At 56.6% G+C, this 15,658-nt stretch overlaps 6 protein-coding genes across 6 annotated transcripts; 2 read left to right on the top strand and 4 right to left on the bottom strand.

Moving 5' to 3' along the window:
• Nucleotides 1–57: 57 nt before the first annotated feature.
• ACA1_258590 (uncharacterized protein) lies at nt 58–864 on the bottom strand (the record flags this gene model as incomplete). The annotated part of the gene is made up of 3 exons (XM_004333562.1): nt 58–504; nt 567–704; nt 769–864. 3 exons carry the CDS (start codon nt 862–864, stop codon nt 58–60), a joined length of 681 nt encoding a protein of 226 aa, XP_004333610.1.
• Nucleotides 865–1,019: 155 nt separating this feature from the next.
• Nucleotides 1,020–1,731, bottom strand: ACA1_258600 (PH domain containing protein; the record flags this gene model as incomplete). Its single annotated transcript, XM_004333563.1, has 4 exons — nt 1,020–1,042; nt 1,111–1,308; nt 1,377–1,587; nt 1,678–1,731. The coding sequence occupies 4 exons, from the start codon at nt 1,729–1,731 to the stop codon at nt 1,020–1,022; spliced, it is 486 nt and encodes a 161-aa protein (XP_004333611.1).
• A 221-nt stretch (nt 1,732–1,952) lies between these two features.
• Nucleotides 1,953–3,525, top strand: ACA1_258610 (uncharacterized protein; the record flags this gene model as incomplete). Its single annotated transcript, XM_004333564.1, has 7 exons — nt 1,953–2,160; nt 2,246–2,324; nt 2,419–2,588; nt 2,720–2,836; nt 2,924–3,010; nt 3,126–3,214; nt 3,310–3,525. 7 exons carry the CDS (start codon nt 1,953–1,955, stop codon nt 3,523–3,525), a joined length of 966 nt encoding a protein of 321 aa, XP_004333612.1.
• Nucleotides 3,526–3,677: 152 nt separating this feature from the next.
• On the bottom strand, nt 3,678–5,327 carry ACA1_258620 (C2 domain containing protein; the record flags this gene model as incomplete). The annotated part of the gene is made up of 7 exons (XM_004333565.1): nt 3,678–3,764; nt 4,021–4,209; nt 4,325–4,429; nt 4,516–4,717; nt 4,833–4,944; nt 5,050–5,088; nt 5,171–5,327. The coding sequence occupies 7 exons, from the start codon at nt 5,325–5,327 to the stop codon at nt 3,678–3,680; spliced, it is 891 nt and encodes a 296-aa protein (XP_004333613.1).
• A 720-nt stretch (nt 5,328–6,047) lies between these two features.
• Nucleotides 6,048–9,988, bottom strand: ACA1_258630 (ATPase, AAA domain containing protein; the record flags this gene model as incomplete). The annotated part of the gene is made up of 14 exons (XM_004333566.1): nt 6,048–6,149; nt 6,231–6,380; nt 6,460–6,540; nt 6,644–6,718; nt 6,864–6,953; nt 7,048–7,463; nt 7,704–7,788; nt 7,904–7,960; nt 8,054–8,184; nt 8,271–8,477; nt 8,675–8,721; nt 8,796–9,005; nt 9,317–9,471; nt 9,815–9,988. The coding sequence occupies 14 exons, from the start codon at nt 9,986–9,988 to the stop codon at nt 6,048–6,050; spliced, it is 1,980 nt and encodes a 659-aa protein (XP_004333614.1).
• Nucleotides 9,989–10,093: 105 nt separating this feature from the next.
• Nucleotides 10,094–15,642, top strand: ACA1_258640 (peptidase family m1 domain containing protein; the record flags this gene model as incomplete). The annotated part of the gene is made up of 22 exons (XM_004333567.1): nt 10,094–10,331; nt 10,520–10,659; nt 10,723–10,829; nt 10,915–11,052; nt 11,155–11,252; nt 11,449–11,541; nt 11,729–11,835; nt 11,952–12,011; nt 12,100–12,207; nt 12,317–12,457; nt 12,566–12,684; nt 12,766–12,876; nt 12,983–13,026; nt 13,111–13,148; nt 13,250–13,429; nt 13,524–13,634; nt 13,744–13,896; nt 14,187–14,437; nt 14,774–14,814; nt 14,914–15,013; nt 15,084–15,406; nt 15,521–15,642. The coding sequence occupies 22 exons, from the start codon at nt 10,094–10,096 to the stop codon at nt 15,640–15,642; spliced, it is 2,823 nt and encodes a 940-aa protein (XP_004333615.1).
• Between the last annotated feature and the right edge of the window lie 16 nt (nt 15,643–15,658).

Below are 15,658 nucleotides of genomic sequence, written 5' to 3' on the forward strand. Positions count from 1 at the left end.
CTACCTATTAATTGTTTTAATGGCAAAGGTTGCAACGCAACCATTTGTTTGCCTTAATTAAAAACTCGAGAAACTCCGGAACAGACCTTCGGCCGCACCAGCTGCACCCGAGGCTGGGTCGTCGTCATCATCGTCATCATCATCATCACCGCCAGAGCCGTCACCGTTGTCGTCATCTTCTTCATCTTCATCATCGCCCCGGCTGCCGCTCAGCATTGCCACCCGGTTGAGCCACTCGTGGCGCTCCCGCTCCCACTCCTTGCGCTCCTGGCGCTTCTCGAGCTGCCACTCGTCCCGCGCCAGTGCCAGGGCCTGCTGCAGGTGGGCGCGCTCGCGGGTCCAGCGCTCCTTCTCCCTGGCCCATACCCAGGCCATCCGCTCCATTTCGCGCATCGACTCGCGGCGCAGCTTGACCAGGTCCTCCGCGAATTCGAGCTCAGCCGCCTGGCTCGCGTCTTGCTGCCCGAGCCCGCTCTCGGCGGTCAACCTCTTCATGTGTTTCTCCTGCGATCACTGGTGTGTGAGCGTGTGTCGTGTATGTCGCGTGTGTCGCGTGTGTCGTGTACTTTCTCGGCGATGAGGTTTTCCTTAGTTTCGGCCAGCTGGGTCTTGGCCAGCTCGAGCTCGTGCTTGGCTTGGCCCAGCTCGCCAATAGTATCTTGGTGCTTCAAAGTCAACTCCTCCCACGACTTTTGTGCCCCGTTCTATTCGCATACACCGCCGCATGAGGACGTGTGGCGTCACGCGGTGGTTGAGGGTGTGGCGCACCAGGAGTTTGGCGAGTTGTTCCCTGGTCTCCTCGAGCTCCTTCCGCATCGACTCGTGGATCTGCAGCAGCTCCGAGTACTCCTTCATGAGATCCATCTTGCTGACCTCGTCCAAGTGACGATTCGGGATCTGCGTCGGGGTCCGTGTGGCTGATAACATATGTCATGAATGATGTCAGACATGTTAACCATAAATCACAGACGTAGAGTCGTTGAATGTACATCGTTCTCTCTGGTTGCGGATCAGTTCGCTCACGGGCCGGTTTGGCAGTGACCTGTTGAGCAAACACGGTGATCTTGTGTGACAACAAGCGGAATTAATGACTGGAGCAGGTGATGGCACCACACCGCTCCTGCTGGGGCCGTTGTGGCTTAGGGTCGTCGGGCGGGGAAAGCAGTCGCAGGTGCTCCGCGCTGTGCGAGAGCTGGAACTGACAGTCTGGCGGTTGATGGCGGGCCTCGACCATGTGGAAGTGGCTCAAGCCATTGACCCACTTCTTGAACTCGCTGTCCGACGGCGCCGTCAGCACGTAACTGCGCCCTGAACAGCGGTTACAGTGGAACCCACCTTGAGTAATGCATCAGTGAAAAAAAAGCTATAATGAGCACCTGGAGTGTTGATCTGGAACTGGAAGAGCTTCTCGTTGGCCGGGACGATGGAGGAGGCGAGCATGAGGTCGACGAAGCCAATGCACGATGTGCTGGGCAGGTTGGGCTTCTTGAAGTAGTACAGCACCTTGCGTCGGTAGTCGAGTTCGAACCACCGCCGCCTCTCCGCCGAGAACTTGTTGGAGCCCTGCTTTACCAGCCATCCCTCCAACTACATTGGGTTAATATAATTAAGAACAACACCACACACCACCACACGCACAAACAAACACTAACATTAGCAACAGGAGGGAAGGGCTACTGGGGGGTTGGTGAGGTCCTTGGCGCCCGAAGGCGGAAGGGAAGAAGAGGCCATTTTTGAAACTGTGAACGAAGAGATCAAGGAAGGCTAATCGGCACCAAGGGGCGGTAATCCCAGTAAGGAAACAGGTGTTGAAGTGAAAGAAACGAAGGAAGAAATATGAAAGAGAAACAAGAAAGTTCTGCGCTGAGTCCACAAGAAATGAGTGAGATTTCAACGGAAGAGCGGGATCCAGCCGGGACATGCTGCCCCGCAGAGCGGACAAACAACACAAGATGGAGCAGCAACACAAGCGGGGCGCCGATGTGGAGGAAGGGCAGCCGCTCATGTCCCACCAACGCTCGCCCTCCCCGCTGCTTGCACGCGAGGCACCTCCATCGCCCACCCTCTCCTCCTATCAGTCGTTCCCACGAACCTCCATCTCCTACTCCGCCCCAGCAGCCCCACCCCACCACTCGGCCCAGGGCGTGCTCGCTCGCCTCAGTACCTCCCCATTTATTTATTGTATTTTATTTTAATATTGAAATACCAAATATTTGATTAATTTTTCTTTTTACAAAATGGTCAGACAACTTTCTGCGACTGGCGAAGCCGCTTGAAGAGGAGCACGATGAGAGTCGCGCCGACGGCTGTGGCTGGTTCTACTGGTATGTATGTGGCCACATGTGTCGACACGCATTCCCAGAATGCTGATGAACATGTTGGACATGTTGGGATGAAATGTTGTGTGGTGGTGGGCAGCGGGTGGCGAGCGCGGCTGGGCCACTGGCTCGAGGGCCGCCGGGTGCAGTACTTCTTCATTTCGCTGCTGGTGCTGGACATCGTCCTGCTCACCTGCGAGCTCGCCTTCGAGGAGTACTTTGCCGACGAGGACGGCGAGGAGTGGATCCTCATCGTCAAGGAGGTCTTTGGTGTGTGTCACACCACGCACACGCACTCACGCACCCCACACACACACACACACACAACAACAACAACAACGCACACAACGCACACGCACACGCACACGCACACGCTGAAATGAGTGTGTTCAACGGCGCAGAATATGCGAGCGTGAGCATCCTGCTGGTGTTTGCGGTGGAAGTGGTGCTGCTGGTGATCGCGTTCGACCTGGCCTTCTTCACGCACCCGTTCTACGTCATTGACGCGATCATCATCGGTACCAGAGACAGATCAGTTCAGTATCACGACGGAATGTGTAGAATGCAGTTAACTAAACTGCTCGATGGTGCTCGCGGGCGTTCAGGCGTGTCGCTGTTCTTCGACCTGTACCTCAAGGAGGCCCTGGCCGGCTTCCTGGTCGTGTTTCGATTCTGGCGCGTCGTTCGCGTGGGTACGGTGGAGATGACCTCTTGATGACCACACATGTTTGAGGTGCGAGCACCACCTTCACTGACCTCGTCATCTACAACTTCTTCGAATGGCTGGTTTTGTTGGGGTGCAACCAGTTCACTCGATCGTGGCCGCCGAGGAGGAAAGGCACGGCGAGACCAAGCGGGAGAAGCGACGCCTCGAAGAAGAAATTAAAGACTACCAGGTAACTCCCTTCTTGACAACCAACCCCTCGACAACGCCCACCGATCATCAATTCTGTGTAATGTGATCGTGCCTTGGCTTGGCTGGTTCATTCAGGAAACGATCGCGGACTTGCAGCGAAGGCTGGACGCCAAGGACTGGGCGCTGGAGCGGCTGCGGGAGAAGTGCGCTGCGCTTGAGCAGCGACAGCGGGATCCGTCGGCCGACAACTACGACACGATACCGAGCAGCAGGAGCGGCAGCAGCAGCAGGAGCGGCAGCCAGTCCTCCTTGCCCAGCCTGTCGGCCCAACTGCCAGCAAGCGCCACATAACACACACAACACACGCAACACACAACATGGCACGACCTCGCGGCAAGCTGATGGTAGTTATAGCTGGACCGCCTTCGCTGTTTGAAATAGTTAAAATATAACAATGCAAAAATTAAGGGGCGAGCACTTCGCTTCCTCTTCCCCTCCGGGCTTTAGAGGAAGTAGCTGCCGTCTTCCTCGTCGTCGTTGAACATTCGCAGCATCTCCTTGTAGTCCTTCCCGCCCAGATAATTCTCCACCTGCAACACAACACAACACATTTCAACAAACACACATCAATCAAACACGTGTAATCCCGTGCGTGTGCGGTGGTACGTGTGCGGTGGTACGTGTGCGGTGGTGCGTGCGCGTGTGCGCGTGTTGTGGAACGCAACGTACCCCTCGATCTACACCCATGCGAACCAAGCTGTTGATTTGTTTCTGTCGACGACAATGTCAGTCAATCATTACATTGTCATCTTCAATGGGCTGTGGAGAGGGGGGGGGGCGATGTACGGGAAGCTGCTTCTTGGCGGCGATGTGGAGTGCGGTGTTGCCGGTCTGGTCCCGGGCGTCCACGTTGCAGCCGAGCTTGTGGAGGTGAGCCGCCAGCTCGGCGTTGTCCTTCGACACGGCGTACTGGAAGAGTGTCCACACCTTGTTGATGTTGAAGAAGCACGGCACGTCCCACTTGGGAATCGTCACCTGTACACGAAGACGACACACGACGGGTGAGACACATGGTGCGTGTGTGTGCGTCGTGTGTGTGTCGTGTGTGTGTATCGTGTTGTGACAAGGATCAAAAGTGTGGAAAACGCACGTTGCTGCCCTGATCGACGGCGGTCACGGCCTTCTCCCACTCGGCGCACAGCTTTTCAATGTCCCCCAGGTGGTCTCTCGGCACCTTGGCCAAGGCCTTGCCCTCCTGCGCCGCGGTAAACATTCACGTTTGTTTCTGCACAACACAACACACACCACACACAACACACCAGATACAAAGGGGAACAATACGTCGCTGTTGTAGAAGCGGAGGACGACGCGGAGCTCGCCCTGGGCGCCATCGCCCTCGAGCGGGAACCAGTTGTCGACGCTCTCGGTGAAGGGAATGATCGCCCGGCCGAGCACCTCGTCGGCCGAGAAGGACTTGTTGTTCATCACCGTGATGGCGAACGTCTTCGGCTTGGGCTCGCCGTCCATGCCAAAATATCGGTGTCTGTGCGTGCGTGTGCGTGCGTGTGCGTGCGCGTGTGTAGAGGATGATGAGCAATGTGTGTTGGTGGTGCGCGCGTGCGTGCGCCGCACACGCGTGTGGTGGCACAGATGCTTACCCCACGAACTGTTCGTGCCACTGAGGGTTGAGCGAGCGTCGGATGGTGGAGGTCCTCGCGCCGATGATGCCCGAGGGGATGATGTCAAACTTACAATAACCGTCCGACTTGCCTGCAAATATTAGAAGAAGATGAAGATGACGTAAAATAAGTTAGGAAGGGAGCAGCGGCAAAGAAGACGAAAGGGGAGCGAATGAATGTAGGCCGACGAACGTACCGAGCACGGAAGACCTTCGCAAATTACGGGCCTCTTCGACTGCAAATCACAAGTGTGGAGAAGATTAGACACTCGCGCTACACGAATGGCAATTAGGCAAGAAGGATAAGATTCGACGTACTTCGAAGTACAAAGTAGTGATTTTCTGAGATACGCGATGGGCTGGAGAGCCCAGATTTGCCAGCGCTGGCCCGCATCCGAATGGAGGTACGGGGGGATCCCTCACCCGCAAGCACAAGGGCCTCGAAATTGCGCGAATTTCGACGCTCTAGCTTCATGGGACCTTCGTGTTGATGCTTGGCCTTGTCCACGGGCGAGCCGTGGTCCCAGCTCTTCTTACGCTGATGCTTGGTCACTGGCGGAGCCAATTGACCTTCAGCGGGTCCCGTAGCGCCTTCCACCCTCGATGAATTCGGACGCGAGTATTCGAGGCTCCTCCTCTCCTTCACCTCTTCCTTCTCATTGTCGCTCGCCTCATCCTTTTCCTTTTCTTTATCTTTATCTTTATGATCCCCTCCTTCTGTACTACGACCTGCTCTTGGCGAAGGCAGTCGTCCGTTCTTCTTCCCCTTTGTGCCTCCTGACTTCTCCTTCGGGCTCTTCTTCTTGCCGGAATCGCTTGTGCCTTTCCTCTTGGGCAGCGATTTGAGGCTTGTCACCACCACTGCTGGAGAGGTGCTGGTGCCCCCTTCGTGTTCATTCGGCGTGCTGTTTGGGTCGGCCGTGGGGCTCACCGACGAAGATGATGGAGTAGTAGTGGTAGAAGACGGTTCCTCCATCGCAATGTGTGATTCAACAGAAGAGAAAGGCTTGCAATCGACGAGGTTGGTTTGATCTCTTTTCGATTTGATCTGGAACTCCAATTTGTGTTTGCGCGGAGCTCTTTCGTTTTTCCTTCGTTCACGCAAAATGTTCCGCGCGCAACATAACCGTTGAGCGCACTTGGCGCGTTGCCGGTGCCCCCCACGAGGCCGTCGCTCGCTTGCCTTGGCTTGGGTTCACGCGTGGATGCGCCACTCCCTCAAGCGCTTGGCCTCTTCCTTGGAGACCGAGGGCAGCGTCATCTGAAGCGCCGCCATGAAGTCTTGTGCATTCACCACCTGGTGACGATGTGCAGGTGGTGGTGGTGGTGAATGGTTGATTGAAACTGTCAAGTGTAACATGTGGAATGGATGGCGTACATCTCGGCCGTGCTTGATGGTCTCGACAGCGGCGTTGCGGCACAGGTCCATGAGGTCGGCGCCGGTGTAGTTCTCGGTCACCATGGCCAGGAAATCGAGCGACACGTCCGATGCCAACGGCATCTTCTGCGTTTGCAGATGCAAGATCTCCTGTTGTTGCGACAAGCACAAGGATCATGTAAACAAATGATACACCAGACGACACACACCTGCGCGCCTTCAGACGCACCTGACGCTGGGGTTGGTCGGGCGGGCCAACGTAGATGCAGCGATCAAATCGGCCCGGACGTAGGAGCGATGCATCCAATACCTAACACACACACACACACACACACGGTATGAGCGAGTGTGAGATTACAATCATTCAATTCATTCTTGGCGATGTCAGAACGGAAAGAAAGCTGCAGGCGTACTTGTGGTGTGTTGGTGGCCGCCATGACGACCACGCCGCACCCTTCGCCCTCGAGCATGTCCATCTCGAGCAGCAACTGAGACACCATCTAGACGAAGACGACGGCGACGACGAAGAAGAAGCAAACGGATGAGTTATAACTTGAAGTGTTGGCAATCGATGCTGATGTGGTTTAGTACCATTTTTGTTGACGACGAAGAGTCAGAGCGATGTGAGAATACGGCCTGGATCTCGTCGAAGAAGATGACGCACGGGCTGCTTTGGCGCGCCTTGCGGAACACCTCGGCGAGCCGCTTCTCCGATTCGCCCACCTGTTTGTGTTGTTGTTGTTGTTGTTGTTGTTGTTGTTGTTGTTCGCAAGCGACACGCAACAAACACGACACACGCCGCTGCTTGACGACGCACCTCCGAGCGCAAGAGGTCGGCGATGGAGAGGGTGATGAAGTTGGCGTGACACTCGCCCGCCACGGCGGCGCACAGGAGGGTCTTGCCGGTGCCCGGTGGGCCGTAGAGGAGGATTCCGCGCGGCGGCTGGATCCCGAGCCGCCCGTAGGCCTCCCGGTGCTCGTAGGCCCAGGTCACCGTCTGCCGCAGCTTGGCCTTGACGTCATGCAGGCCACCGATGTCTCGCCAGCCGATCTGGGGCAGCGACACGGTCACCTCGCGCACGCCGCTGGCCTTGATGGGCTTGAGCGCCCGGAGCAGGTCGGCCCGGGTGACTTTGATGTTGACGTTGACGACGTTGTCGGGGTCGGCGCCGCCGGCTCTCCGCTCGTGCGCGAACAGGGCGGCATCGCGGCAGGCGGCCATGATATCTCCGCCTGATTGGGGACGGTCAGCCAGGCTTACCCCGAGCCATTGCACAGGAATGCGAGGCACGCGTACCCACAAAACCGTGGCAACGGTCGCTGATGGCCCGCAAATCGACTCCCTCTTCTGTTGCCGTTGGTTGGTTGGTTGGTTGGTTGGTTGGTTGGTTGGTTGGTTGGTTGGTTGGTTGGTTGGTTATTCTTAAGAATGATAAAAAGAATCATGGAATGTTGTATATTGATGGTACGTACCGAGGGGGACGCCAAACTTGCGCAGACACTGATGGAAGATGTCTACGCGCTGTTCCGCAGTGGGCACCTCGATGGTCACCACGTCCTGGATGAAGGGCCAATTCGTTGGAAGAGTGAGTGTGAAGCTGCTCTGTTTTGTCCCTCCTGTATCCCTCCTCCTCCTGGTTAACACAAAACACGTAACTCACTCACGCACTCACCTCAAACCGATCCCTCGCCCCTTTGTCCACTCCTTCCAAATGGTTTGTTATCCCCACCTGCATGTAACACACACACACACACACAGAGAGAGAGAGTGCGCGAGTGAGTGCGCCCCCATTTCGTCAGCAGCGAGGAAGAGGTGTAGTTACCACGAGCACCCGATGGTGCGCGTCTCGGGAGAGGCGCTCGAGGAACGACAGGAGAGCATGCACTATGTCCTCCTCGCCCTCGCGCCCAATCTCCTCGGCCGGGAACAACGCGTCCATGTCATCGATCACAACTGGAGACAATAAATAAATCAATAAATGCTTTTCTTAAAAGAACGAAAAAGAGCGAAAACGACAGCGAGATCGGGGGGGGACGTACGGATGGACGGCTGTAGTCGCAGGGCCACGTCGCAATAACGGCTCAGGCCGGCGGCCATGCGACTGGAGAACTCCGAGGCCAGCCGGGCGGGTGTGATCCACACGACGGGGAGATCGCCCTCGAGCGCCAGGCCTCGCACGAGCGCCGACTTGCCCGTGCCTCTCGGCCCGGTCACAATGATGCTGTTCGCGGCCTCCAGGCGTCCCACTACAGTACAGCCAGGAAGTTTAGAAAACGTTGCGTGTGTGTGCGTGTGTTGCGTGTGTTGCGTGTGCGTGTGTTGCGTGTGCGTGTGTTGCGTGTGCGTGTGTTGCGTGTGCGTGTGTTGTGTGTGTGTGTGTGTGTGTGCGTGTGCGTGTGGTGTGTGTGTGTCATGTGTGTGTGCAAACACTTGGCATGCGTACGATTCCTGCTCCGTCTCTTGGTGGCATCCTCGATGAAGGCTCGTATGCTGGTGAACAATTAATCACAAATCATACAGTGAATGAATAACTTAGAATTAATAAACAGAGGTGGGCCGGGTACAAGTGGCGATTCTCGTCGTAGGAGCGGAAGGGGTCTACGCCCAGCGGCGAGCTGCGGATCTCTTGTCGGATGGCCTCGAGCATGTCGTGCTCGTCGGCGCTCTGGAGCATAAACTCGACGAAGTCGGGAATGACGCCCCAGTTCACCTCGGCGGCGGCGGCGGCGGCGGCGGGCTCGTCGTTGGCGCCCACCAGCGGGAAGCATTTGCAACTGTGAGAAAAATTGTTTCAGTGTTGGTGTGCGTGCGTGAGTGTCGTGCGTTTCGTGCGTCAAACGTTTCGACGCGAGAGCTACATACGTGTACAGGCCGTAGGGATGGCGTGCACTCTGCTGCGGAAGGCAAAGGGTCGCGCCATCACGCAGATAGCGCACCTGACGGAGAATATGGCGCACCACTGCAATGTAACGTGTTGTCCAAACCGACCAATAGCGAATAGCATCAGCGCCAGCGACGACCAATAGCGACACACACACACACACACACGTGGGCAATCCGTGACACGGCCGTACGGTTGGCGGACGGGAGCGAGGCGAAGGGGAGCGAGTTGTCCAGCGGGCCGATCAAGATGATACGCTGCCAGACGGGCAGCCGATGCTCCGGCACAGCGCGCACGTGGACCACGGTGCCGTCTGGCGGCACCCAGTCGGCCACACTGCCCAGCACGTAGTCCTCGCCCTGTTGCGTGTCAGTCCATGTGTCGTATGTGTGGCGTGCGATTGTGTGTGGTGTGTGGTGTGTGTGGCGTGCGTGCGTGCTGGTGCGTACCTTGGTGGTGTGTTGAGGGCTGGGCACTGCGGGTGGCTGCGTGTGCTTCAGATGAAGAAGGCCACTGACCCCCGTTGCAGGATCCTCCTTGTCCGGTTTGATACGGGACTCCACCCACAGGGGCAGTAGTACTAGTGGTGTAGATATGATTAATCTCCAAACACACGCTGCAAAGGAAATGCAAATTTGTGATACCTCGTTCAAGGGAGCGAGTAGCTGAGGTGATTTCGATGAGGCCGCCACGAAATGACACGAATTCGCCTTCATTCGAGATGAGATTGAAGATGGAAGGCGCTACGTGGGCCTCATTGCTCCACAGAAGCTTGGTGGCGCTTGGATCCTCCGGGTCTTCTCTGTCGTAGACAGGTGGCGGCACGAAGCGCTTGATTTTGAGCCTTATCTGTGGTGCAGATTGAGCCCCTTCCATCGTGATCACGCTGTTTATTTTTCTTCGATAATTTCTTTTTTGCACTTGAAATACGGATTTATATAAAATTCGAAAACAATCGAGCAATCTTGTCCGCTCATGGCCATGAGGGGCGATGACTATGTGGATGATGAGCCGGAAGGCCGCGAGGAGGGGCTCATGATGATGGAGCTCGAGCAACCCGCGGATGACGACGAAGTGCTGGGCCAGTACTACGTGGCAAGGCGGGAGATGCTTGCACAGACCCTACAGCGCAGGAAGAAGTGGATCGTGGGCGGTGCTGCCACTTGCCTTGTAGTGGTGTTGCTGCTTGGCATCGTCGCCATGGCCGTGCGCAATCAAGGTGAGCATCCATCTTCATTTTGTTTAATCACTTTTATATTATATTTAAGTATTAAATGTTATTTTTTAAGTAATAATACAATTTTAATTGCTATTATTGGTATGTTTATTTATATTTATTTTATTTTTATTTAAATTATTCCTATTTTTATTCGCTACCAAGTAATGAATCAAATGTTGTGTTTCCAGGTCACGGTGGAAATGGAAGTGGCGGCGAGATGGATGGCCCTCGCCTGCCCGGCTACGTGCAGCCAAACCACTACGACCTCCACATCATGACCGACATGACCGCCTTCACCTTCAAGGGCACCGCCGAGATCGACATCACGGTTCGTGCGCCGTGTACTCTGTGTGGCACGCGCGCACGCACTGACGTTTCTGCGTTCCAACAGGTGACAAAGAAGGGAATCAACCAAATCGTGCTACATGCGCTGGACCTCGACATCAGTGAGGCCCGGCTCCAGTCCGCCGACAAGCTGCACAGCGAGGACGCCGATGAGTACACTCACTCTTTCTCCTCTGGCCAACTCACACGCACCACCACACACGCACGACTCGCGCGATAACGACAATGCAATGCGCAGGATTCGATTCGACAAGGCCAACGACTTCCTCATTCTCGAGTTCGCGTCGCTCTCCAAGTGGCTCGAGACCTCCTCCGAGTTTGTGCTGCAGCTGACCTTCAACGGCACACTCAAGACCAGCATGTCCGGCTTCTACCGGTACATGTTCTCTTCGCACGTCTGTGTGTCGTGCGTTTCGTGCGTCGTGTGTTGTGTGTTGCGCGTGTGTCGTGCGTGTGCTGTGCTGACCTGCAATCGCAGGAGCTCCTACGTTGTCGACGGCAAGACTGAGTGGTTGGCCGTCACAGACTTTGAGCCGACCGACGCTCGTCGAGCCTTCCCCTGCTTCGATGAACCCGGTAACCCTCGCCTCGCGCAGCAATACCTTCTTGAACCGCCCTACCCACGCGCTAGTCAAGATCCGCGTTGATGTTTGTTGTTGTTGTTGTTGTTGTTGTTGTTGTTGTTGTTGTTGTTGTTCCGTTCCTGCTCATCGTCCGTGTGTGTGTGTGTGTGTGTGTGTGTGTGTGTGTGTGTGTGTGTGATAACGTGCAGCAATGAAGGCCAACTTCACCATCACGCTGACGTATCCGGTCGGCTACCAAGGCATCAGCAACATGCAAGAGTTAGGCCGAACCACCAGCCCCAGTGCGTACTCTCTGCATGCCCAGCACCACGCACCACGCAGCACCACGCACCACGCAGCACCACGCACCACGCCGCACCACGCACCACGCCGCACCACGCACCACGCCGCACCACGCACCACGCCGCACCACGCACCACGCAGTGAGGCGTCGCTCTCAATTGCTGATAACTGGTTTTTCCACCCTAGCCCGGATCGAGTCCAAGTTCGCCACGTCGGTGCGCATGAGCACCTACCTCGTGTGCTACTCCATCAACAAGTTCGAGTCCATCCAGACCACCACCACCGACGGGAAGGTACGCCTGTTCCCTACGCCGCTTTTTCTTGTATTTGTATTTATGAGTAATTATATTTATATTGTGCAATATAATACAATTCAGTAAAATAATAATAATATTTGTTTGTGGTGCAGGTCAAGGTGAGAGTGTGGACAACGCCCGACACGATCAGCCAGGCCGAATACGCTCTCGAGGTTCGATTTGAAAAGTAACGTTGACCACGTCCATCCCGGTCAATTCCTGAATTTGGTTGGTTGCGCATCTTGGTTGTGGCGGCCACAGGTGGGCAAGTACGTGCTGGGTAACTACACCGACTACTACGGCATTCCCTTCCCGCTCAGCAAGCTCGACCTTATCGCCATCCCTGACTACTCGGCCGGCGCCATGGAGGTACCTACACGTAGGCCTTTCTTTTCGCACACGATATGTGTGTGGTGGTGTGTGTGTGTGTGTTGTCGAGCTCTATCGTGTGCTAACCGTAACCAACGCGCGCGCACAGAACTGGGGCCTGATCACCTTCCGCCAGACGGCGCTCCTCTACGACCCGCAGCAATCTTCATCCTCCGACAAGCAGCGCGTCGCCGTGGTCATCGCCCACGAGCTGGCCCACCAGTGGTTCGGCAATCTGGTCACCATGAAGGTATCTTCGCATACCAATCGCACGGCACACACACACACACACACACACACACGTGCGGAATTGACGATCGTCACTGCCCTGCACACTAACGTGCCGCACGCCTCATAGTGGTGGAACGACCTGTGGCTCAACGAGGGCTTCGCATCGTTCATGGAGTACAAGGGCGTCAACTTCATCCACCCGGACTGGAGCATGTGGGAGCAGTTCCTCTACGACGACCGTAGCACGTACGTGATGATTTTGAATTAAGTTACGCTCACATTTTTTCAGGTCGCACTATTGCTCAACCGAATCACCTCACCGCGTAGGGCGATGGACCTGGATGCCCTGCGCACCTCCCACGCCATTGCCGTGGACGTGAAGCATCCGTCGGAGATCGGCCAGCTCTTCGATTCCATTTCCTACTCCAAGGGCGCCAGGTACACGCTCGGTTATAATAATAACAATAATTCGATAATACATAATATTACATAATAATTAAAAAGTAATTATACTATTTATATTTATATTCTTATTGTCCGGCAGCATCATCCGCATGCTGGAGGCCTATCTGGGCACCTTCACCCAAGGTACGGCGTACCTTGATCCTCGCCTTCCCCTGGTGCGCTTGCCTCGCTTTCGCTGACGTCAGCGACACGTACACATACGTACAGCGCCTCGTCTCTTCCAAAACGGAATCCACGACTATTTGGTGCGGCAGCTTCTTCTTCTTCTTCGCAAGCTGTGTGTGTCGTGTGTGTCGTGTGGCGTGTGCGATGTATTCACGTATCTTTTACGTAAATGTGAGCGCAGGAGGCGCACAAGTACGGCAATGCGGAGACGGCGCAGCTGTGGCAGGCCGTGTCGGACGCTACCGAGTCCGTCGGCAGGCTCGACATCGCCACCATGATGAACACCTGGACCAGCCAGGTCGGCTTCCCCTACCTCCAACTCACGCCCGTCCCCGGCCAACGCCAACTCGATGTCACCCAGGTACCACCGCACACGCACCACTCGCCACCGCACACGCACACGCACACACATGGACGCGGTGCTAAGATGGCGACGGACGTGGTTGGAACGTCAGCGACGATTCCTGGTGAACGGGAACAAGTCGCACGAGGATGCCACGCTGTGGTGGGTCCCGTTCGTCTACAAGACCTTCGGTGGCGCCCCGACACTCAAGCCCCTGCCCAAGGTCCTGAACCCCTGCGCGCCTCAAATTCCGTAACTGTGTCGTGTGTGTGTCGTGTGTGTGTCGTATGGTGTCGTGTGGTGTCGTGAACTGACTGTGCTGAGGAGTTCAGACGCGCTCGGAGAGGATTCCGTTTGATGCGAGCCGCGACGGCTACGTGCTGGGTAACGTGGGACAGGCGGGCTACTACCGCGTCCTCTACCCGGCCTCCATGTACGACGCCTTCCGCGCGCCCCTCTCCCAGCTCCCCAACTCGCCCATCCAGGTACTCCCTCCGCCCCTTGCCACGACACGACATGACACGCGACACAACACACGACACGACACAACGCGACGTGACGCGAGGCACACGAGAGACGCATCGTTCACGCATATTCGTGTGCGCAGGCGTTGGATCGCGCTGGCCTTGTCGATGACATGTTCGCCTTCGCGCAGGCCGGACTCACCACCCCCGTCGCCGTACGACACTTTCCTTTCTTTTCTTTCTTTCCTCGTAGCCTAACTTTTCCGTTTTCCGTTTTCCGTTTCGTTTCGTTTTTTTCGAAAACTGCGCAGGCGCTGGAGCTCACACAGTTCCTGGAGAGGGAGAGCGACTACACGGTCTGGGCGATGGCCCTGGACGGGCTCAACGGCATGGGCGGCCTCCTGCGCTACGAGGACTGCTACGGCCGCTTCCAGAAGCACGTCCTGAGCCTCATGGGACCCGCCCTGCTCGAGGTCGGCTGGACCCCCTCCGACGCCGAGCCGCACCTGACCAAGCTCCTCCGCAGCCTCCTCCTCGCCAACGCCGTCTCCCTCGGTCACCAGTACGCTCACACGACACACACGACACACGACACACGACACACGACACACGACACACGACACACGACACACGACGACACACACACACACGACACATTCGCACCACACACACACACACACACACACACACACACACACACACACACACACACACACCACACACACACCACACACACCACACACACCACACACTCGCGCCGGCTCACCACCCACCACCCAGCTCTCGTGGGTTCCTACACCGTCACACACGACACATTCGCACACACGACACACACACACGACACATTCGCACACACACACTCGCACACACATTCGCACTCACGCGCGGGTGTGCACAGGCCGTCGATCGACACGGCCAAGGAGCTCTTCAAGGCGCTGGGTGCGTGTGAGCCAGCCTTCGTTGTGTGGTGTGTGTGGTGTGTGTGTCTGTGTGTCGTCAAGCTCTCCATTTATGGAAAACAACATCGCATTTCCATAGTGGCGACTGGCCGTGAGATCCCGCAGGACCTTCGCAACGCCGTGTACCGTGCTGGTGTCGCCACCGGCGGCCTCGACGCCTACGAGTGGATGCTCCAACGGTAAACTCACAACGACACGACACGACACACGCGGAATGAAATATCAATCATCAGTGTGTATGTTGCGCAGATATCAAACGGCGAACGTGGCTGCGGAAAAGCTGCGCGCGCTGTCGGCGTTGGCCTACGCGCGGGAGCCCTACCTGCTGCAGCGCACGCTGCGTCTGTCGCTGTCGCCGCTCGTGCGGTCGCAGGATACGGTGCGCGTGGTGGCCCTCGTGGCCAATAACCCGGCCGGCACCGCGCTCGCGTGGGAGTTCTTCCGCGACAACTACCGCGTGTTCTACGAGCGCTACGGCGGCGGCCACTTCCTGATCAAGAGCCTCATCAAGGCCGTCACCACCCACTTCTCCACCCAGGCCAAGCTCGCCGAGGTCAACCAGTTCTTCAAGGGTACACCAAACGACACGGACGGCACGCATGACACACGCGCTAATGCGTGTGGTGCCGTGTGTGTGTGTGTGTGTGTCGTGTGTGTCGTGTGTGTGTCGTGTGTGTGGGGGACAGATCACTTTGTGGAGGGCGGGTCGCGGGCCATTGAGCAGTCGGTGGAGACGATCGAGTACCGCATCCACTGGTTGGCCACCAACTTGGCGACTGTTGACGCCTGGCTAACGGCACACACCTAGGAATAGACCTCTTTAG

This window comes from Acanthamoeba castellanii (genome assembly GCF_000313135.1).
Source record: "Acanthamoeba castellanii str. Neff unplaced genomic scaffold scf7180000084769, whole genome shotgun sequence".
NCBI classification, from domain to species: domain Eukaryota; phylum Discosea; order Longamoebia; family Acanthamoebidae; genus Acanthamoeba; species Acanthamoeba castellanii.